This window comes from Vombatus ursinus, unplaced genomic scaffold, assembly GCF_900497805.2.
Source record: "Vombatus ursinus unplaced genomic scaffold, bare-nosed wombat genome assembly UNPS02014833.1, whole genome shotgun sequence".
In the NCBI taxonomy this organism is placed as follows: Eukaryota; Metazoa; Chordata; class Mammalia; order Diprotodontia; family Vombatidae; genus Vombatus; species Vombatus ursinus.
Genome location: NW_020954611.1, coordinates 9,136,411 through 9,160,296, shown reverse-complemented (window position 1 = coordinate 9,160,296; position 23,886 = coordinate 9,136,411). Strand labels below are relative to the sequence as shown.

At 37.8% G+C, this 23,886-nt stretch overlaps 1 protein-coding gene across 2 annotated transcripts in view; it reads right to left on the bottom strand.

Annotated features, from left to right (window-relative positions):
- KIF11 (kinesin family member 11) overlaps positions 1 to 23,886 on the bottom strand; it is a 63,843-nt gene that overhangs the window by 5,997 nt on the left and 33,960 nt on the right. The window contains exons 14-23 of one of the 2 annotated variants that reach the window (XM_027839786.1): positions 20,047 to 20,254; positions 17,931 to 18,103; positions 12,983 to 13,108; positions 12,748 to 12,906; positions 10,348 to 10,454; positions 5,374 to 5,653; positions 4,317 to 4,539; positions 2,472 to 2,614; positions 1,915 to 2,031; positions 930 to 1,232 (exon numbers count right to left, since the gene is read on the bottom strand). In XM_027839786.1, the coding sequence (XP_027695587.1) occupies positions 1,182 to 1,232; positions 1,915 to 2,031; positions 2,472 to 2,614; positions 4,317 to 4,539; positions 5,374 to 5,653; positions 10,348 to 10,454; positions 12,748 to 12,906; positions 12,983 to 13,108; positions 17,931 to 18,103; positions 20,047 to 20,254 (1,587 nt within the window). In that variant the 3' untranslated portion in view covers positions 930 to 1,181. Of the gene's footprint in view, positions 1 to 929; positions 1,233 to 1,914; positions 2,032 to 2,471; positions 2,615 to 4,316; positions 4,540 to 5,373; positions 5,654 to 10,347; positions 10,455 to 12,747; positions 12,907 to 12,982; positions 13,109 to 17,930; positions 18,104 to 20,046; positions 20,255 to 23,886 lie in introns of those variants that run through there. The other variant, XM_027839785.1, reaches the window with a different exon arrangement.

Sequence of the window (23,886 nt, the reverse complement as noted above, 5' to 3'; positions counted from 1 at the left end):
TTGCAGGATTCAAACATGTCTACTGAAGCAAGTTGTAGACTACCATCTTGGAGGTGAGCTGAGGCTTCCAAGTAAGGCAGTGACCAAGGCACAGCCCTGTCCTGTGCCCACAGTCGCTCACTGAGTGAAGTGGAGGAGACAAATGTAGGCCTTTGGTCAATGGTCCTATAGACATCTCGTGGCAGCCCAAATAAACCACTGAATTGAGTTTCTAAACCTGCAGGAACAGGAGGGGAAGGGGGTGGGGATGGAAAGGACTGTCCAGTGAACCCCTCTGCTTACTTAGTTCTCCCCTGGGTTTGAGTCAGTTATTTTGCCAAGACGTTCAGCCACAAGAATGACCAAAAGTTTTTTGTTTCTGTCACTCTCCTATTTCCTTCCAACCCACACCCAAGCATGAAGCTCAGACTGTTCGAAAATTTTTTTGGGAGCTTTCATTCTCTTTATTATTTATTTATGCAGGCATTTCTTATCTCTCTCCCAATCTCTGCTCTGCCCCACCCCCACGTATGTAAAGGATAAAACACTTTACATACAGTATCTCCTTTGGGTCTTACAACAACCCTGAAGTAGATATTACGTCCACTCTACAGATGAGAAAACTGAGCCTCAGAGACATCAAGTGATTGTTTTGGTCATAAAACTAGTAAGTAAATATTTATTGAATTGAATACAAGTTTCAAAGGTGGGACTCTAACTCAGGCATCCCCGACTATCACTATCACTCTCCATTATGCTCTGTTCCCTTTCTAAATTAGGCTAGAGGTCTCCTAACTCATGTTTCTACCTCCTATTTCTAGACTTGCTTCTCTCTGAAAAGAGAATGGAGATTAAGGCTACCTACCTGAGACAGAAACAAAGACAGAAAACTTCTAGCCTTTGTATTAGATCAGACTTTCAGCTTAATTTCATCAAATCCATGAGGTTTCGAAAAGGTTTCTGCTTCTGGCTAATAATAAGATCAATAAATATAGTTCCACGTATATGGAAGAGAGTAAAATGCAGGTTCCAATGTCCCATACGTCTTCACCTTCATAATTTTACCATGAGCCAATGTCCTCAGTGCCAGGAGATGAGGCTGGGCTCCTTGAACACATAGGTCATTGGAATCGGGAAAGGGGACTAACAGCAATGACTGATGTCTAGGTCCAAGCCACTGCAGGTGAGGGCAGGTGAGGGACTCACATTGTCAGGGATGCTAGTTTTTCACACAGAGCTGTCCGATGGAGATTCTGATTAGTGGAGGTAGAAGAAGGGATACACCATTAGGTAGGCAGCAGGTCAGAACTGAGAAGTAGAAGGTATGGCACAGTATGTACCAGCTAAGGTAGCTGTCCTTTCTCCATCCCAGGTCCCCAAAATATACTTTTTAAAAAGTTAACAACCATTTTTAATGGAAACCTATTAAGAAGTTTTATCCTTGTAAACCAGATAGGGTTTTAAAATCCAGGTTACTTAATTATTTGGCACTGTGGTTTCACCAGGGGAAGCTCTCTCCACCAACGCAGAAGTGCATCTCATAGGTAGCCTACAGAGCTGCTGGGGCCTGAGGTTAAATGACTTGCCCTGAGCTCTGCCTTACTCCAAGGCCAGCCCTCCATTCACTAATGCCCAGCAATGGAATAGAAGAATACTGAGGTTAGGAGTCAGCAGACGTGGGTTCAAAGCCTGGCTCTGCCATCTACCACAAAGGTGACCTTACGCAAATCAGGACTTAGATGACCACTAATGGTCACTGATGGTTCTTAATCCACAATCCTACTTGTGTGACCTTCAGTCATATCTCTAGATCTCAGTTTCCCTTTCTGGAAAATGAAGGTATTGGACTCAATATCTAAGGTCCCTCCCAAAATTCTTTAAATTGAATAGCAATTGTGTTAGGTACATCAGATACAGTAACATTTTCTCAGTTACCTGGAAAAAAGGAACACCGCCATTTATAGGATCACAGACGCTTGTGTCCACTGCTGGCTCTTCACTTATGATGTTTTCATTAGTGAGCTCCAGAACAGGCTTCTCCTCATCTAAGTCCTAAAAGACAAAGATGGACTCAATCCAACAAGCATATGTGAAGCAGCCATTCTACACCTGTAGACACACACTGTTAATACTCTTTTTTTTTTTTGGCTAGGCAATAGGGTGAAGTGACTTGTCCAGGGTCACACAGCTAGTAAGAGTCAAGTGTCTGAGGCCGCATTTGAACGCAGGTCCTCCTGACTCCAGGGCCGGTGCTCTGTCCGCTGCGGCACCTCGCTGCCCCATTACTCTTAAGTTTTATGTGCAGTGCAGACACAAGGGACTCTGATGTCTGAGGACACATAGGAAAACTGAAGAGCCAGGTACACAAAATATACTGTAGGAAAGGAAGCTAAGGAGCTGAGGATGAAGAAAGGAAGGGAAGACTCACACAGCCCTAAAAGGACCACGGTGAAGGAGCAACAAGAAATGGAGATTCTGACACTTCACGTTACCTGAGGAGGGTCTTCTGCTTGAATAACTGCTGTCGTCAGTAGCTCGGGTTGTTTGTCTCTTAGCTGATTGAGGAGTTGCTCCCGAGGTTCACTTCTCAGCAATGTGGATGGATAAGAATATGTTTTCCTCTGTGGAGTTGAACCTTTAGTAGACATTACCAACAATTAAATGAATCAAAGCACCATTGTGTAGTACAAAGAACTGAGCTGTAAGTCTAGAGACCTTGCTTCTAGTCCCATCTCTGCTATTCGCTATTCCTTGTGCAAGGCCCTAATTTCCTCACATCTAAAGTAAGAGACTGGATGAGATGCTTTCTAAGGTCCCTCCTGGCTCTTGTTACAGAGTGGCAGTGTGACCATTATCTCAACAGCTGATACTGACAGCTTCACATACATTACCCCATTTGAGTCTTCCAACCCTGTGATGTAGTAATGAGAATGATTTTTAAACAAATACACCAGAATTTATAGACCCAAATGAATATTCTTCTTCAAAGCAGTCAGGTTGGGAAACCAGGTATTTATTCTAATAATGGTGCCTTTGCTCAAAACAGTTTTAGAACACTTTTAACACTGGTGTCAGAACTAATTTACAGGTCATACATAAAAGGTTTTTTATTCATTCTGACACACCTCAACTTGACCACTAACCTTTTCCTCGTCTTTGGCTCTGAATTACTTTAAATTATTTACAAGAATTGCAGATATCTTCAATGCACAAAGATTTGTCACGGCTGAAGATATTCAAAAGAACATGCCATCAATTCTGAAGGCAATTCCCAGAGGAGTTTCAAAAAATATTTTGAGCAAATGGCAAAACTGATGGAATAAGCTTTTAGCCTTTTAAAGGTAACCACTTGAAATGTTTATACGTTCTGGTATTTTTGGCTTTAAAAAAAAAAGATTTTTTCATCTTAAATTTCATCCAATCTTTTATTTTCAAAAGTTTTTCTGTCCTTTATCACCTATTTTTCACTTGTTTAGAAAGTCAACAGTAAATTCTATCAGCTTTTTAGAAAAATAAAATAAAAAGTACATTCCAACAGAATCTGAAAACCTCCAATGGCTCTCATTGTCCAAACTCAAATTCTTATATAACAGTCCTAGAGATGCTGGATCTGGAATCAGAGGATTTGGGTCATACACGACCAGATGAGCTCAGTGGTCCCTTCCCCTAAATCAGTGATCTCTGATTTTCTGGCTACTTGTCAACCTTATGTCACACTATCACAAGCCCTTCCTCTATCTCAGTCGGGCCTGCTCTTCAGGCTTGTCTCTGATCAGTTTTGCACATATGATTCCTATCTAGTTTTGTCCTATCCACTTCAAGTTACACTTCCTAGAATATATTATGTAAAGTGGAAGGAACTCTGGATTTGGAGCCAAAGGACACTAGCTGTGCTACCTGGGGTCTGTGTGGCCTTCGTGGAGTCACTGAACCTCTCTGAGGCTGCTTCTACTTCTGTGAAACAAGAGGATGGCCCTGGATGCTTTCCAAACTCCCTTCCATTTCTGACATTCGGTGACCCTATGAAGCTTTTACTAATTACTCCAATCCATAATGATGTTTTGCTTCTCAGATGTCCCCCACCCCTCCCCCAATCTAATACTACATTAACTATAGTCCTATCATTCCCTATTTTTCCTACACATTTGCCACTCTTGTCTCCCCAGCTGGGCTAAGCTGCTCAAGGTTAGTGATATCTTATACATTATGTTCTCACCACACCCAGCATAACGTTAGTTATTCAGAAGACAGCCAAGATAGGAATTTAATTAATAAGAAATTTAATTCAACCTCATACACTATTGTAACAATAGAATTTGGTTTCCCTCCTAAACTACCTGTTGGAATATCCAGTTTCAGGTCCTGATGCAAAAAGCAATTAAGTTTATTCCAGCCACTTTTCATGATATCGTTAAGTTCTTGACTCTGTTCCACCAGTTTTTCCTTGTCATTAGTTATCTCATCACGAAAGGCAGTCAGCAGGCTGTCTTGCACTGCCTTCTGTCCATTAACTTTTTCCGTGATCTCTGAATTGGATGTAATACAACCTTCCTTTACAACCTAAAGAGGATATAAGTGAAAATTTGCAAAACAATTAGTTTTTTGGGGGGGGAGGGCAAGGCAATGGGTTGAAGTGACTTCCCCAGGGTCACACAGCTGTTAAGTCACCAGTTCTTTAAAATGGCATTTTTTTCTGACAAGCTGAAATGATGTGAACTTTTTTTGATTCTCCTTTATGGGAATACTGGAGAAATATCTTTGTTTTGCAAAAGGAGAAAAGAAGGCATAAAGGACTTAAGCAAGTGCTATGTTCAAGCAGGTAAGTCAGGCCACAAGCCAGTTACCAATTCTCTTCTGAGTGTCCACCAAGTACATGGTAGCAGACTACCAGGGATGAGATTTGTTCTGTAAAGTTTGGATTCAGTCAAAGGGCCTCATTTGAGAACTTAGAGAGCTACATGTGGCCTTGAGGCTCCAGGTTCCCTACCCCTGACACTAGACACTTGGCACAATATTGAGGCAAAAAACTTGAAAGTATATTGGACAAGTAAAAGAAAGCACATACAACCAATGTATTAGACATCAGTGGGTGGGATCATTTTCTCTTAAGGTGCTAATAAGCAAAAAAAAAAAAAAAAAAATCCAAAGGTAGGTAGGCGTAGAACCTAGGTGTCTGTCTAGGCTTCTCAATCACTTCAGACAAGAGAGCAATTAATCAAAGCATGAAATCAGGCTCACTTACTGTCATGGTTATGCATTAAAAGTGAGCTCAAAAGGATATGGTTAAACCACTTCAGAAAGAAATGTACTTTTAATGTAAATTCTTACACAAAAATATTCAATTTTCTGACCAATAATTTTCTCCTCAAAGTAGATTCCTGTTAAAAATGTTACCTTCAGTAAGTTATCAAGTTCTGCTTTCCTTTTGTGTAAGCCAGATATCCACTGATCTGAAAAGTGGACAGCACTTGTATTCATATCATTATACCATTGTTGGCTCTCTTGTGACACTGTTTTAATGCTGCAACTGAGCTTCTCACAACATCGGATAGACTCTTCAACCAACTCAGCACTTTGATGGTTAAAATGTCTGAGCTCTTGTGACAAATCATTGGAAACAGCAAGGAATTTTTTGTTGTGAGAAGCTGTACTGCTTATGATGTCCTTGGAATGCCTGTGAGAAAAAAAAGGGCATAGCTACGATTATGGATCCCTGATAAAGCATGAAATGTGATTTTTGCATGGTTCATAAATGAGCACATTTTATTTACAACTTTTTTACTGGCTGGAGATGAGATACATGACTTGAGTAGGGAGATGAATCTAAGAGGTTATGACTACGTCTTCATGAATCAGGGAATCTTTGTCCACTTTTTGATATGCACCTGTCTTGAGGTTTCCTCTATCAGCAGATTACCATTTCTGTTTCCTGTTCGTTCTCCCATGACTACAATTCTCTTTCCTCACTTCAAGGCTTGCCTAACCTGTAGGTCATCTATGGAGACCCTTGGCTGTACAACTCCCCTGACTGAAGTTGCATACACCATAAACAGAGATTTATGATAACCAGAGCAAGTTAGATTTTCCTTTCAAGGTAGAGAATACTTCAACAATATTCCACTTCATCAAATTCTTATTGAAACTTTGACATCTAATCACTTTCCATCCCCCATGGCTAAGAATGCTCCTCCAGTCTATTTCCCCAATCTTTCTTATCCTGGGCCCTTGCTACCTTCAGATAGTCTCTAAAACTCTCAGTCCTACCTCTAAATCAAATCAAAATCACACTTACTTGCCCCTTTTACCGCGTTCTCTGAACTCACTGCTCTGTTATAAATATAATTTTCCCACATCTCTGACCCCTTCAACCATTCCTTTTACCTAGCTATCTTCTAAAGAGACCACAATCCCTCAAAACTTTTAGGAAGCTCTTTCACATCCACACTCAGGCCTTCTGTGTTTTTCAAAACAAAACAAAACAAAACAAAACTATGCCTTTGATGTCACCATGTCCCTCTTGTTTCCCCTGCCAAACTGCTTGAACAAGCAGTCTGTATTTGTTGCTTCTACTTTTTCACCATCCACTCAAATCTTTGTAATCTGACTTCCACTTTGACCGTCCTATTGAAATAGCCCCCAAATTTTGCCAAACAATAACTATAATAACTAACTTTCAAAGAATGCATTCAAATTTGCAAAGTGCTCTATAAAAGTTGTATTGTTAAACCGTGCATCAATCTGGTGAAGTAGGTACTACAGTATTAGCATGCCCATTTTATGAAATACCAGAATGTCAAATCCAATGGGCTTTTCTCAGCCCTCATCTTCCTTGACATCTGCAGAATTTGGCACTGCTAACCTTTCCTCTGGGCAGATGGGTGGCACAATAGACAGAGCGCCAGGACATCTTCCTGAGTTCAAATCTGGCCTCAGACACTTACTTGCTGGGTGACCCTGGGCAAGTCACTTAACCCTGTTTGCCTCAGTTTCTTCATCTGTAAAATGAGCTGGAGAGGGTAATGACAAACCACTCCAGTATCTTTGCCAAGAAAACCCCAAATGAGGTCACAGGAAGAGCCAGACAAGACTGAAACAACTGAACAATAAATAAGGACCTTCCTCATCTTCTTAACAGTCTCTTCCACTGGATTCTACAAGACCACATCTCCACCATGATTCTCCTCTAGCCTCCATCTGTTCCATCTTGATTTTGTCCTTCCATGGGTCTCTTCCTCCTTATATCCCATTAATGTTAACCTTATTTCTTGGTGTTCTTCTCTTCCCTGTCTCCCCCATTATCCCATAGGTTAATCATCACCTCTATGCAGAAGGTTTCCAAATCTTTATCTCATGCCCTGACTTCTCTCCCAAGCCTCAAGTTTACATTTCCAGCTGCCTACTGCTCATTTACAAGTTGAATTTTCACTTGCGCCTCAAGTGTGACAGGTCAAACTGAGATCCTCTTTTACTGCTAAAGTGGTTTTTCTTTCTGAGTTGCTATTCTTTGCCAATGGCAGCACCATTCTCCTAGTCACTCAGGTTGAGGACACTAGTCATCTTTGACTATTCCTTTTTCCTCTTCCACTAATTGACAAGTTCTGCTAATTTTCTACCTCCACAATTTTTCTTGCAAACTTTCTATGCTATCATTATTCTACTTCAGATCATCATTATCTTTTACTTGAACTACTGTGGTATAAGATCTTACCCCCACTATTCTCTTACCCTCCAATCTGTTTAATATACTAGTGCCAGACTAATCATTTTAATGTACAGATCTGATCAAATTGCTGCTGCTAACATACTTTTAATGGCTTACCACAGACTACCAAATAAAATCCGAACTTCTTGACTTGGCATCCAAGTACCTCCACAATCTGGCCTAAACAAACCCAGCCTTCTCTCAAATGACTTCATCTCATATACCAAGTTTCTTAACATCCCACATATTCTTGAATATTCACTGTCCCTCAACATCCTACACTTTCTTACAGCTACACCTTTGCCAGTGTTGTTTCTTATACTGGCAATATTCCCTCTATCCCAACATCTGCCTATTGAAGGAATTCTATCCCATCTTTCAAGACGCAGCTCAAATTCAGAACCTCTATAAAGCCTTTTCTAATTTCCCAAGCTGGAAGTTTCTCTGTTATGTTTTTTTTTTCTCCCTTTCAAAAATGTTTTATTGATGTACTTAAAAAACCATCATTGTCACTTCCCAAAGATATCCCTCAAACCCTCCCTTGAAACAAATAAATACCATCAAATCAAATAAATCAACACATTGGCTATCCCTCATCTGATCTTGTAGCACTTTATACTTATTCTAATTTGTACTTTATTTGCTTCCCTCTCTTCTCACCTCTATAAGATTATAGGCTTTTTCAGGGCAGGGATTATATATTATTCATCTTTTAGTAGAGGTCACACCTGGAGTCATGAAGGCCTGGGTTCAAATCTCGACTCTGGTACTTATGAGCCATGGCATCAAGGACAAATCAGCTCTCTGTGAACCTTAGTTTCCTCATCTGTAAAATGTAGCTAATAATTGTAGTACTGACCTCTTAGGGATATTGTTGAATCTCAAAAGAGAAAATGTATGGAAAGGGCTTTGTAAATTTTAAAGTGCTATATGTCAGCTACGAGTGAGCCCTTTACTTTGTACTATATACACCCACGCTCAAATAATTTCAAATCAAAGAATCATAAGGAAAATATTGAAAAGTCCCATTTTAAGTATCAAAAAGGTATATATAAAATTTTTTTTATTTTTTTTTTATTTTTTTTTTTAAACTTTTTTTTTTTAGGCAGTTGGGGTTAAGTGACTTGCCCAGGGTCACACAGCTAGTACGTGTCAAGTGTTTTGTCTGAGGCTGGATTTGAACTCAGGTCCTTCGGACTTCAGGGCCGCTGCTCTATCCGCTGTACCACCTTGCTGCCCCTATAAAACTATTTTTAAAAAAAGCATTATCTGTGTCTGTCAAAATGGTGAGGTGGCACAATAAAATCAAATACTACTCTACAGTCAAATTGTGAAGGGAATTAGCTATTAGAAATCTTCTTAGAAGCGATTCAGTGTATGATAGTGAGAGTAAGGTACCTCTTCCTAGAAATCTGGAAAGAGCCAACTAAAAATGTCATCAGCATATTATAATAATATAGTATAAACTTTTAGCACTGTAAAATATTACAAAGGTATGCTCTAACAAGTGAAAACAGAAGGGCAATAGTCATTATATAATCTAGAAAAGGGAAAGCTGAAAGATAACTATTGATCATCATCTCCAAAATGATTTAGGATGGAACGGGCCTTGGGATCTAGAAAGCCATGCCCATTTTCTTAGAAAGAAATATCCTTAAGAGTAGAGAAGAGTAATTCATAGTATTAGCAGAGATAATAGAAATACTTAAAATACTTAACAACAACTAACTCCCTTGGCTCTGATTAAGTTTTCAACAATGATCAAGAATCTTTTGCTATATAATGTGGTTTTCATGACTGAATACATTCACCATGAAAAAAGTGGTTCTTGAAATAAGCACACACACCCCATTATAAATTAACCCATTCATTACAGGATCTTATTTCTTTGTTTTCAGGATATATTACTAACAGAAGGACCAGATTGCCTGCAAAGAGACTCAATGGTGCTCTCAGGCATCGCTGGATGTAGAGTCAATAAAGTAAGAAGCTTTTGAATACCAAAAATCTGCAAGGATGACTAATCAATTCACTTTCACCTGTCTTATTGTTTCATATGTACAAAGCACTCAATTCCCATAGGAAAACAAACACGTTATAAAAAATACACTGAGAACTTAAAAATAAAATGCATTTTTAAAAGCTATTTTATCAGTTTAGATATGTAGAGATGCTAAAGAAAATAATCACTAGCCTTTTAAAGAGCAAAGATAAATGTCTGAAGACCATCACCTAAATGAATAACAAGGTTGTGTGACCAGTACCATGTCTCCCAACAATCTACAGAACCTATGCATCTGTCCTAAATTCCTTCTTTGTACCTAGGATCGAATACAAACTCCTCTGTTTGGTATTTAAACCTGGGCTCCGTCCAGAAAGTGTATGATAGCAAAGACTGTGTGACTTGCTTTTACTTATATTCCTAATACTTAGCATAGTGTCTGGCACAAGTAAACTCTTAATAAATATTTTTTCATTAATTAACTCATCCAAATGACTAAAAAATGAAAGTTAATGATCCATGTTATCCTTTCACATTAACCTTATCTTCTAAATTTCTAAAGAAATTCTTTTCAGGGGCCTACATGAAATCTATGTTGAATCAAATATATTAGCTTACAGATGTTACAAAAAATAGCTATAAGCAGGAATGAAAAACATCTTACTGTTGCAGATTTTCTTGAATATTTCTGAGTGGATTCTTGACATTTCCACATGTTTCCTCCAAGGCACAGAATCTTTGTTCCCAAAGATTCATTAACTGGCAAAGTTCCTGGAAGTGAAAAAACCCCACAAATTATACAATTAAACAAATAGTTAACTTCTGAATGACTAATTAGAATAATGGAGTAAAGCAATGATACTGATACCAAAAGAGGACAAGTAATCCAAAGACCAGGTAGGAAATCTTGAGGTCCAAGGACTTGAAGTGACTCATCTAAGGTCCTCATGCAATCAGTAAGTGGTGAGATACAACCTGAACTTGGCTCTCCTGACTCCCAAAGTCAACTGCCCTTCCAACCACATGAGGAGCCATCAATCTGGAATGAATGCGTCAGGAATTCCACAAATGCCAATGACAAAATGACTCTGAAATTTTCATAGCAAAGGCTGAGACCAAACGGAATCAGGCTGGGTTAACAGCAAGACGATCGCTCCCTTGTCATAGTCTCTTCTCAAGATTAGAATAAAAGTAAGATTGGGCACAATTTCTTTAAAGTGCTTTAAAGCCCGTCCTGAGAAGAACAGAAGCAGAAGTTCTGGGGCTGGGGAGCTCCTACTGTCGTCTGGGCCTCATTTTCCACCCAAGGTAACTTGCACTGAAGAAAAAAGTTGTCACAAGGTTCCTCTGTCAGATTTTGTTCATAGAGCAACATCCCCACCTGCTGGGATTTTTAGGCATTTATTGCTAAAGGCCTAATGTGGTATATAACATACATCTACTTGGATAAATGGATTTTGATCAAGTGGTTCTTTCTCTACATTTACGGTTCAAAATATGTCTGATTTGAAAGAGGCCATAAAGTGCTATGATAAAGTCATATACTGGGGGTTGGAGAACTTATGAAGAGCTAGAAAATCGTGTCTACTCAGAAATATTTTTATCATCAACTTGGTCTAAATATAATGAGAACTTAAAAGCAAAATTTAGTTGACTGTATGGTTTAAATAATTCACAAGTTATGCAAAGCAAGAAGGGACCAAGAAACATCAAGTTTGCTTTATAAGAGACTATTCAGATCACCCTAGGAAGACCAAACAATAACTAGTAATCAGTAATTATTAAAATGGAGCCAGGACAAGTTGCCCGAAAGTTGCCCTCTAATTAACTTTGAAAGACAGATTTAGGTGACTGGGGGAGGTATCAGGAGAGACTGGACAGATGGTCCAGTCAGAAAGATTTCAAGATACTACAAGGGCCTACTCCCACTGAAATGGTCACTGCCAGGGAAAGAAGTAGGTCTGGCTCTAGGAGGAAGCCTCTTATTAACTAACTATTCTTGCTAAGTTCAGCTGGGTCTTCTATCTGCTGAAGAAGTACAAGTACTGTCAGTGCCCTCTACATTTCTGGAGCCCTAAGGTAAAGGCTCAGTCACCCCACCTTAGTTATAATTCTGAGAAGAAAGACAAAGTAGAAAATAAGTCTCTCTCCCTTCATTACAGAGCTGGGGAATTAAGGGCGTGGAATATTTCGTATACTGACATACATGGTTGTAGTGTTGGTTAATTTTGCTAAACTGCTTCCTTTCTTTAAAATCTTTGCTACAAGGGAAATCTTGTCAGATAAGAAAGGGTGGGAAGGACATTTAAAAAATCAATATGAAGTTAAATGAAAAGTATTGATAAAAATAAGGTAATTAAAAAAAAGATAGTTTCCAAAATTCTATTTAGGTTACACTTTCCATTTTCAAGAGCTGTTGTATTCGTCCTTTTTATTATCACACTGCTAATCTTTCCCTTTTGACCTCATCTTTTAGCCGGATGTAAACAATATTTTCTTTATCAATAATACTGGGTATAGTGTTCTGCATACAGTAAATATGCTGACTGATCAACTTTGAGTAGGCTATTTCCAGTCGCTAGAGATTAAACAATTTTTTCCCTTTTTTTATTTTTTTAAAGACTAGATCTCCTTATTTCACCAAGGCTAAAAATATAGTAGCTAATTCATAAGCCTTATCCAGCACTTTGACTTGTTCAATTTTCAACCTGAGCTGGTTTATTCTTTTTTTTTTTTTTTTGGCCTGGTTTATTCTTCCTTAGGCAATTTGATGACCCTCTACTTTTGGGGGCTTATGACACTGACGTGGGACTTGGTGAGGACACGAGATCAGCATGGGACGTCACAGCTCAGAACTCTGGAACTCAAGAGACACGCCGACTTCAGCTTCCCCAGTGGCAGGGATGACAACCATGGGCCATCATATCCAGCTACATTAAAGAGTCTGAAGGGCATTACTAACTTCCAAACTTGTTAAAATGCTAGTTTGAGAATGCTTACATTGCTCCCAGCAAAGGTGATCGAATTACCCTCGCCCTCATAAAACCAACTGCTCATTTGATACCTGGCACTGGGTTTGCTTCACTGTCTTCAGTTCATTCACTAAGGTTTTACAGTGCTTCTGAGATTCAGCCAAGGATGCATCAGTATTTTCCTGTAGTTCATGCAGACTTTTACAAAGCGTGCTGAGAAAATCATCCATTTCCTTTTTTTGATCTTCTATCTTTGAAGAAAAAGGATTTAGTTTCCTTCTTAAACGGAGGTTCACTTTCAAATATTAAAAATGAAACATTTGTTACCTTATTGACTACTGACAGAAGACTCTTGAATTTACAATTCATTTGACAATTGAGTTCCAACAGAGATACCACCAGAGGGGAAAGAGTCATTTCCAGTGATTTATCAAGCTGAGTTTTATGTTCTCCCTAGGGTAATTAAAAACACACACACAGGCATTAATTTTCTTAATGCTTCAAACTAGGACCATTAAATTAAACTAGTTAAGAAATTCTAGAAATAATTGGGCTAAATTCTTATTAACTGCATAAAACATGACCATCATTCTCTCAGTGATCCCTAAGGAGAAGCAGTCAGTGTGAGAGCTGACACTTCAAAGCTCTCTAAGACATATTGTCCGGTTTTGTCTGTGCAACTTGTTCTGAATTTAACTCTAAGAGGTTACTGGACTTTAAAGGCAGTTTTCTGGGGGCAAAAAGTAGTGGAATTAACTTGGGCTGGTGTCCAACTCCTTGTGTGTGCTTGGGGAATAAATTCAATTCAACAGCCATTTAAACGTGGACTAGACACATGGTTCTGGGGCTGGATGCAAAGGACACAAAGACAAAACTACATGGTCCCTGCCTTTTCAGGAGCTTGTGTTCTATGGGGGGGGGGGGGGGGGGGGGGGGTGGAAGTGGGAGAGGAACATGCATATGAATAAGCAAATACAAATTATATAACTACAAAATTTCAAGAGGTCAAGTTAATAACTGGGGGGGAGGAGACAACGATGGTTGGTAGTCACAAAAGGCCTTGCTATGTATCTCAACTGCTTTATGAAAGAAGCTTCAGGTAGGCTGAGGTAAGGAAGAAGTACATCCCAGACGTGGGAAATCACTAGTACAAAGACAAGGGAAATGAATGTCATGTATGGGCAAAAATAAATAGGCTAATTTGACTGGGACAGCAAGCATATGAAAGGAAGGGAATAAGTATTTATTTAAGTGCCTACTATGGCACTGTGCTAAGCGCTTTGCAAATAATATCTCGTTTGATCCACACAATCACCTTAGGTGGTAAGTGCTATTATTGTCCCTGTTTTACAGTGGAGGAAACTGAGGCAGATAGAAGTAAAGAGATTGTCCAGGGTCACACAGTTAAGTTTCCGAGGTCAGATTTGAACTCAGGTCTTCCTAATTCCAGGACCAGTGCTCTATCCACTGCGCTATCTAATATTAGAAATATTAGAAAGATGGTGAAAGCCAGCTTGAGAAGGGCTTTAAATACAGAAGTTTATCGCAGAGGTCAGATTTACATTTTAAAAATATCACTTTGGCAGCTGGGTGGAAAATGCTTTGGAGCAGGAAAGGACTAGAAGCAGGGAGACCAATTTAGAGACATTACAAAAGTCTAGGTGAAAGGTGAAGAGGGCAGGAATGAGAATAAAGAAGAGGGGGAAAATGAAAGATGTTGTAGAAGTAGGATAGGAAAAATGTGGTAACTCCTTATACATAAGAGCTAAGAGAGGGAGAAGAGTCAAAGATGCAAACCTCATGACTAGAAAGATGATGCCCTCAACAGACAAGGGGAAGTTTGGAAGAGGGATAAGTTTGGGGTGTTGTTACATTTTAGACATTCTATAAGCTATTCATAGGATGTCCTAGCTTCAGTCATCCAGGGGAAAATTTGTTGATATGGCATTGGTTTTGAGAAAAATTAGGGCTGGATATGATGGGAGATAACTTTAAGCACAATGATGACTAAACTATAAGAGTTGAGCTATTCATGATAAAGGAAAAGACCGGCAAAATAATAAACATTAATTTTAAGTATTTTAAGGTACAGCTTATTAGTTGAAAACTGGGATACAGCATCTGAGAATAGGACTAGGGATAGATATATTTAAATTTGTATGTCCTAGTACCTTGTATTCCCTCCTAGATCACTGCCTTTTTGTGGCAAAGGGACTTAAGTAACTCAATGAAACTTTGAGCTTTGTTGTGCTGGGTTACACAACACAAACAGGTCATAGTAAAGAGTTCTGACAAATGATGATCCACTGGAGAAGGAAATGGCAAACCACTCCAGTATCTTTGCCAAGAAAACTCCATGGACAGTATTAAAATGAAAAAAGACATGACACTGGAAAACGAGCCCCTCAGGTTAGAAGGTGTCCAACATGTTACTGGGGAAGAGCTCAGGGCAACTAAAAGTAGTTCTGGTACCAATGAAACAGCTAGGCAAAAGCTGAAAGGAAGCTCTGCTGTGGATACGTCTGGTAAAGAAAGGAAAATATGATGCTGTAAAGATTAGTATTGCAGAGGAACCTGGAATGTCGGATATATGAACCAAGTAATCTGGATGGCCAAATGGGAGGTGGAAAGACTAAACTTCGACATCTTGGGTGTTAGTGAACTCAAATGGACAGGAAAAGATGAATTAATTCAGGTGATCATTACATACACTACTATGGGCAAGAATTCCTTAGAAGAAATGGAGTAGCCCTTACAATCAATAAAACAGTGAAAAAAGCAGTACCAGAGTATGATCTCAAAAAATGACTGAATGATATCTGCTCAAATCCAAGGCAAAACATTCAACAACATAGTAATAAGACTATGCTTCAAACACTGATGATGAAGAGGCCAAAGCTAATCAGTTCTGTGAAGACCTGCAACATCTTCTAGAAATAACACCAAAAATGATGTCACATTCATCATGAGGATTAGAATGCTAAAGTAGGAAATCAAAAGATAATTGGAGTAACAGACATGATTGGCCTTGGAGTACAAAATGAAGCAGGGCAGAGACTATTAGAGTTTTGTCAAGATAACTCACTGGTCATAGCAAACACTCTTTTCAACATCCCAAAAGGTGACTCTACACATACACTTCACCAGATGGTCAATATAAAAATAAGATCAATTATATATTTTGCAGCCAAAGGGGGAGAAGCTCTATACAGTCAGTTAAAACAAGACCTGGAGCTCAATGTGGCTCCAATCATAAGCTTCTCATTGCAAAATTCAGATGTAAATTGAAGAAAGTAGGGAAAACCATCAGACTAGATAGAAATGACCTAAATAACATTCTTTATGAAGCAGAAGTGATGATTTAAGGGATTAGATTTGTTAGACAGAGTGTTAGATACAGTTAGATAGATTAAGTTCACAATATTGTACAGGAGGCAGCAACAAAAAATTCCAAAGAAAAAGAGCAAGAAAGCAAAATGGCTGTTTGATGAGGCTTTTACAGATACCCGAGGAAAGAAGGAAAGCAAAAGGTGAGGGAGAAAGGGAAAGATATACCCAACTGAATGTACAATTCCATAGAATAGCAAGGACAGGTAAGAAGGTTTTCTTAAATGAGCCATGTAAAGTAACAGAAGAAAACAACAGAATGGGAAAGACAAGAGATCTCCTCAAGAAAACAAGAGCTATCAAGGGAACGTTTTATGCAAAAAATGAGTGGCATGGTAAGGACTTAACAGAAATAGAAGAGATCAAGAAGAATATACAGAAGAACTACACAAGAAAGATCCTAACATCACCAATAACCACAATAATGTGGTTACTGATCCAGAGCCAGACATCCTGGAGAGTGAAGTCAAGTGGGCCTTAGGAAGCATGACTAACAATAAGGCTAGTGGAGGTGACAGAATTCTAACTGAGTTATTTAAAACTCTAAAAGATGATGCTAAAAAAAAAAAAAGATGATGCTGTTTGTTGTTGTTGTTGTTGTTGTTGTTGTTGTTTGCTTTTTGGTGAGGCAATCAGGGTTAAGTTATTTGCCCAGAGCCACACAGCTAGTAAGTGTCAAGTGTCTGTGGCCAGATTTGAACTCAGGTCCTCCTGACTCCAAGGCTGGAACTCTATCCACTGATGATGCTGTTAAAGTGCTGTACTCAATATGCCAGCAAATTTGGAAAACTCAACAGTGGTCACTGGATTAGAAAAGATCACTTTACATCCTAATCCCAAAGAAGATCAAAGCCAAAGAATGTTCAAATTACTGAACAACTGTGCTCATTTCACATGCCAGCAAGGTTATGCTTAAGATTCTGCAACTGAACAACAACAGTACTCTACATATCCCAGAGTACTAAAAGAACCACCAAATATTACAGCTGAAAGAGATGTTGAGATTTAGTTCAATTTCTTCATTTTATAGGTAAGGAAAATGTGACCCAGGAAAGTTTAGTGACTTACTCAAGGAAATATAGCAAATATAAAAGTCATTAGTGGGCATTCATCCGTTTTTTTTCCCAGAATAATATGTACAAAAATGGGGGAAGGAGTTACATAAAGGCTGGAAAGGGACCTAATATTTTGGTAAGAAACAAAAAAGGCAATTCTAGAAATCATAGGTTTGCAAGGTAGCTATACTTGGAAAAACAATGGAAAGAAAAATGGAAAAAAAAATTACCACAGAATCACAGCCTAGAGAAAGTCAATAATTAATACTGGCTTCTGTCAGAGAAGGGAGACCTGCAATCCTAATGTCCATTGGCTCCAAAGGAGTTCTTTTATGTTGTACCCATCTGAATAGGAATCAGAGATATGGTTATTTAACCAATATGTGGACCCTGCAAATGGATGCTAATTCCCAGAAGACATCTGGCCCTCATTTCTAGAGTATTAAATTATTATTATCTCTGTACTTTTAATTTTATAAATCAGGAGAAAGCGTGTGAATGTGTATATAGGAGGTGGAGGATGGGGGACATGGAGTAAGAGGAGACTGTTTCCATAGCAGGTTTATCCACTTGATGTCAAGTTTTTTAAAAGAAAAAACAAAACCATGTATATCTGAAATATCATGTTAGTAACATGTCATTATCATTATTGTGTTATAATAGTACTTAGTATTGCAGTTCACATTTATAAAGTGCTTCAAAATTTGCAAGTCCTTGCCCCACATTATTCTATTCAACTGCTATCATGATACGGTCTCTACTGTGACTACATAGCTTAAATTGGAATGCTGATCATTACCACTGTTTCATAATAGGACACATTGTTTACTTACCATCAATTTCTGAAGAATAGTTTTACTTTCAGTTGTTATAGATTCTTCTTTTAATATCACATCTGAAATCTGAGAAACATTGGTAGATACTTTTTCTAAAACTGAGGTAAGAGATCCAAGTGCAGTTGTTGTAATACTGTCTAATGCAGAGGAACTTGTAGATAATAGATGACCTAGGAAAAGAAAATGTTATTTAAAATCGGTACTATCCTCAAAGTTGACAAGTTTGAGCATCCAATTCCCCATTCCCTCAATACCACTCTACCGAAAAAGCTTCTCCAACATCTGATGACCTCCCTATTGCCAAATCCAGGGCCCTTGCCTCAGTCCTCACCGTCCTTGACCTACATACGATTCAGGTGTTTACTATCAATCAAGCCTCCTTCTGGACTCAATACTTTCTCTACCCTTGGTTTCTTAGACATCATGCTTTGCTTGTTTTCTTCTTACCTCTCTTAACTACTCCTTCTCTGCCTCCTTTCATGGCTACTATTCTGATTCCTGAAGGTTAAGTATTTCTCAAGGTTCTCTTTTCATTTGCTTACTTGGCAATATCATTAATACCCATTGGTTTAACTATGAGTTCTACACAGATGACTTTCAAATTTAAATTTCCAGTGCTTTTTTCCATCTTTAACTCTAGACTTGTGACTCCAACTGCTTTTTGAACATGTCTATTTGAATGACTCAGAAGCACTTCTAACTTAACAGGTTCAAAACCAAGATTATCACTGTGGTATAGACTCCCATTCACACCCACCTGAACTATAATAGCTTCCTAATGACTTTTTTACTTACATTATCTAACTCTCAAGCCTATTCTTCTCACTATTAATATATCAATCTTTCTTTAGGTAGTTATCTGGCCTTATTATTCCATCAGGGGTATCCTGCAGCCTATCAAAAAATAGGAAAAAAAGAGTTCAAACTCTTTAGTCTGGCATTCAAGGCCCAAATCAATCTGAAACCTCTCTATCTGTTTAGGCTTTCCTTATACTAATTATCTGTATGTATTCTATGCTCTGGCCAAACTGGCTTACTCTTTATACACAGTAATTAAGAGTTGAATTGCTGAACTTGTTGAGTTGTCCAATAATTTATTAGAATCTGCAGTATATCAAATGTGCATACATACTAAGTAAATACACCATTGAATGGAATTTAGAAATCTATTACAGTGAAATTTACACTGAAATGTTATATTATATAATTAGCTACTTAATTGTAATTTTGCAATTGGATTGGACCTAGTAAATCTAGTCCATCCCACTTAGAAAAGAAGAAATTGAAGCCCAGAAAAAGTGTGACTTAAGGTCACAAAACTAGTGAAAATCAGGAGTAAAATCTGGGTTTCTACACTTCTAAAACAATGCTCATTCAACAACTTCATGAGGTACTGGGATATTCAGAAAGTATGTTGGGCTCGAGGTCCGGAAACCACTGGGTTTGAATGTCACATTGGCTATGGGACAAGGGAGAGTCATGTAGCCTCTCTGAGCCTCAGTTTTCTCATCTGCCAAAAATTACTTATATGTAATAAATATAAGAACCTACCCCAAAGAGTTTTAAGAATTAAATGGGATAACCTAAATAAATGTGCTTTATAAGCCTCAGAGCAGTATATAAACCCTAGATCCTTTGTGCATATGTGATTTCGTGAGTGTAAGGAGCACACAGTATGGAGACTCCATTCTCATCTACAAATTATAGTGTTAGAGCTGGCTGCCTGGGGCACTGAGAAATTATGTGATTTACTCATAGTCACAGAGCTAGTTTATGTCAGAGAAAGGACTCAACCAAGTTGGTTCTCTCTCTCTCAATCAATTGGTATAAGAGAATCTGGCCAGTGATGGCCAAAATATGACATACTAATGGCAGAGAATGATACTATCTATGCCTATGACCATAATGAAGACAGTATCATCTCTATTAGAAGCTCTGTCCTACAAGACTGATAGAACACTGAATCAAGGGGCAGAAGAATTTGAACCTGGTCTAGGCTAAAAAAAATTGACACATAGATGACATTTTACTAAGTTTGAGGCCAACATATAAGTTAAAAGCTAAAATAAATTAGGACATTAAAAATATATTTGAACACTGAATTTGAGCTTACCAAACAAAGTACTGTATGAGTCTAACATGGCTTTTTGTTTTTTGGTGCCATCTTTTATCAAAAATTCCATTTTATTAAATAAGCTATTCAGGTCTTTGCCAAATATCTCCTGGGCTTCAGCATTATGCTTATCAACTGCTTGTTTACGATCCAGTTTTGAATGTAGACCAAACACATCTTTTGTCGTCTCTTCAACAGTAGTAAGTAACTATTTTAAAAGCAAAAAGAAAAATAGTAGCATTGGTAAGATGGATGTGACGTAAGCATTATATAATTAAGAAAGAATTTAGAGTATGAAGGAGGGACTTAAGTGAAAATGATGGTGAAAGATAGTGATGCTAATCAAATGTGAAGTTGTACTCCCTGTCCCTCCACAAAGAAATGTTTTTTTCACCCTATAGATTAGATTTCCTACCTATTACCACTTCCAGCTAAATATTAAAAAGGTGTTATAGTACCAATGTCTTTATACAATTTGCTCTCAAATTAATCATTTCCTAAAGTGAGTCTGCATACTTCAGGATTTTGTAATTATTCTAAAATGATAATCAAAGTTGACACAATTCTTTTTTTTTTGGTGAGGCAATTGGGGTTAAGTGACTTGCCCAGAATCACACAGCTAGTGAGTGTTACATGTCTAAGGCCGGATTTGAACTCAGGTCCTCCTGACTTTCAGGGCTGGTGCTCTATCCACTGCGTCACCTAGCTGCCCAAGACACAATTATTCTTGTATAGATCAAACACACAAAACCAGTGCCCAGAACCTCAAAGATTCAGGGGCCTGGAATCTACCAGCATGCTTAATACAGAAACTCCCAGGAGGTGGAGGTCGGGCAAGGAATCCAAATAACCCAGATCAAGACCAAGCAAGGCTAGCCACATTACCCAAAAATACAGCAGGGGGCAAAGCCCCAATTCAGGAACTAAGGCTGGAGAGAGAGTGAAGATATCAACCACTTTTAAGAACTACTGTACATCTAGATAATCCAAAAATCTGTAACAACCAAAAGCAGAATCTCAAAAGAAAAAAAAAGTTCATTTTCCACAAGAACTATCTCAATGCCTGGAAGAAATGAAGAGATTAAAAAAATGAAATCAAAGTTTCAGAAAGAACTGGAAGGACAAATAGCTTAGAATAGAAAGTGGTAAAATTTACCAATTTACCCAAATACCCTGAAAATTAGAATGGACCAAAGAGAAATCAATGACCTCATGAAACAAATCTTAGAACAAAAATCAAAAGGCAGAAAAGAAATTCTGATATAATAAAGCTACTGCTTTCAAAAACAAATGTCCTGGAAAACAGGCCAAGGACAGATAATCTAAGAATCAAACTCCACCACATGAAAGGTACAACTATTTTGAAAAGCAATTCAAAACTGTGCCCAAATCCTAGAAAGTCATTAAGCTGTGTATACCGTCAGACTCAGCAACATCACTTATAAAGCCTACATCCTGAAAAGATCAAAGAATAAAAAAAAAAAATTTAAATTAAAAAAAAAAAACTCATATAAATCCCAAAAAAGTCTTAGTGCAGTTTTATGCCCTAAGGGTAACCAAACCGTGCATAGCCTTTGACCTAGCAATAGCACTTCTAGGTCTGTATCCCAAAGAAATCATAAAACAGGGAAAAGGACCTACATTTGCAAAAATATTTACAGCAGCCCTTTTTGTGGTGGCAAAATATTGGAAATTGAGGGGATACCCATCAACTGGGGAATCGCTGAAGAAGCTATGGTATATGAATGTAATGGAATACTACTGTGAGTAAGAAATGATGAACAGGCAGATTTCAGAAAAAACTGGAAAGATTTGTATGAACTGATGCAAAGTGAAATGAGCAGAAGGGGGGAGGGGAGGAAGAAAAATTTGGAACTCAAAATCTTGTAAAAATGAATGCTAGAAATTTTCTTGACCTGTAACCGGAGAAAAAAATTCTATACTATTTAATATATTTTCAAAAAATCTTAGTGCAGTTTTAAGCTTTTATAACTTCAGAAGTATATTTAAATGCTACAAATTTACAATAAGCACTGAAAGGTTAACTATTTAAAATGTTAAAATATTGATGGTTCTTAAAATTCAACATATTCATCATCTTATGCTATATTACTCTAATTGATTTCTGAACTTTGTAAAAACTTTCATTGGCTATTGCTCAGTGACCGAAAAGATCGCATTTGCATGTAACCCTAGCCTTAAGAGGAATTGAAATAAAGAATTAATAAAAGTAAATATTATTCAAAATTCACAGAACTAAATGAGTATAAAATAAATTTAAATAATTAAACTTTCAAATTATGTCTTTTGTAAGTTTGTAGCATTTCTATTTCTGAAATTAAGACTTTTGGGACCTATATACAAGAGTATTTATAGCAGTTCTTTTTATAGTTACAAAAAAACTGGAAACTAAAGGAGGTGCTTACCTTTGGGGGGAAAATTATGTAAATCACTTATTAGAGAAATGCAAATTAGAGCAACCTGAAGTTCCACCTCATGCAGCCAACAGAAAAAGGAAAATGACCAATTTAGAAAGGAGTACAGGAAGACAGACATGTTACTGTACTGTTAGTGAAGCAGTGAATCGTTTTGGCCATTTCGGGAAGCAATTTGGAACTATCCTCAAAAAGATATTTTGAACTGGTGATACCCCTAGAAAGACTATATCCCAGAAAGATATTTTTTAAGAAGAAAAGGATCCCCATGTATGAAAATATTTGCAGCAGCTCTTTTTATAATAGCTAAGAACTGGAAACTAAGAGGCTGCACAACTATTGGGGAATGGCTGAACAAATTATGGTATATGAATGTAATGGAATATATTTTCCTGTAAGAAAAAAAGAGGAAGGGATGGTTTCAAAGTAATCTGGGAAGACTTGTATGAACTGATGCAGAGTGAAATGCACAGAACCAAGAGAATAATAATAGTAACAAAGACTTAAGAACTGATTAACAAAATAACCAACTGTGATTCTAGAGGATCAATGATGAAGCATGTTACACAACCTCCTGACACAGAGCGACAGACTAAATATGCAGAATGAGTCTTAGATTTTTGGATATGGTCAATGAATATGTTTTTCTAGATTGCATACTTGATACAAGGGTGTATTCCCCACCAATGGAGGTAGGAGAATCAAAGAGAGAAAACAGATGACTAATTTTTAAAAATTAAAGTTCAAAAATAAGATTTAAATGCAGAAGAGGATTTTTAAAAAGAACCAAGCTTGGGGGCAGCTAGGGGGCGCAGTGGATAGAGCACTGGTCCTGTATTCAGGAGGACCTGAGTTCAAATTCAGCCTCAGACACATAACACTTACTAACTGTGTAACCTTGGGCAAGTCACTTAACCCCACTGCCTAGCCAATAAAAACCAACCAACCAAACAAACAAAAAAACCCCAAAACAAAACAAAAAAAGAATCAAGCTCCCTAAAAACCATAATTTTAAAAGTCTGAGAGAGAGAGAAAACTATTTAGATTTATCAGAACTAAAGGGCAAAGTGAAAAATAGGAAAAATAAAAACCCACCACCATCAAAAAACCAAAAATCATCCTAAAGTAAAAATCTTAGGAATGTCATGGCCAAAATCCAGAGGTTCTAGGTATGTATATGTGTATTCGTGTTTGGGGGGGAGAGAAGAGGGTGTGTGTGTTTGTGTGTGTGTAACGTATATAAAATAAAAAAGAGGATTTTCAACCATTCCTAATAAAACAGAAAGAGTAGAAACTTTGAAGTACAAACACAAAAATCAAGGAAAACCTAGAAGGACACATTTATTTCAACAACTGGAAAGGGCTATATATACAATTTACACTAACATTCTAATAAGGAAAAAAG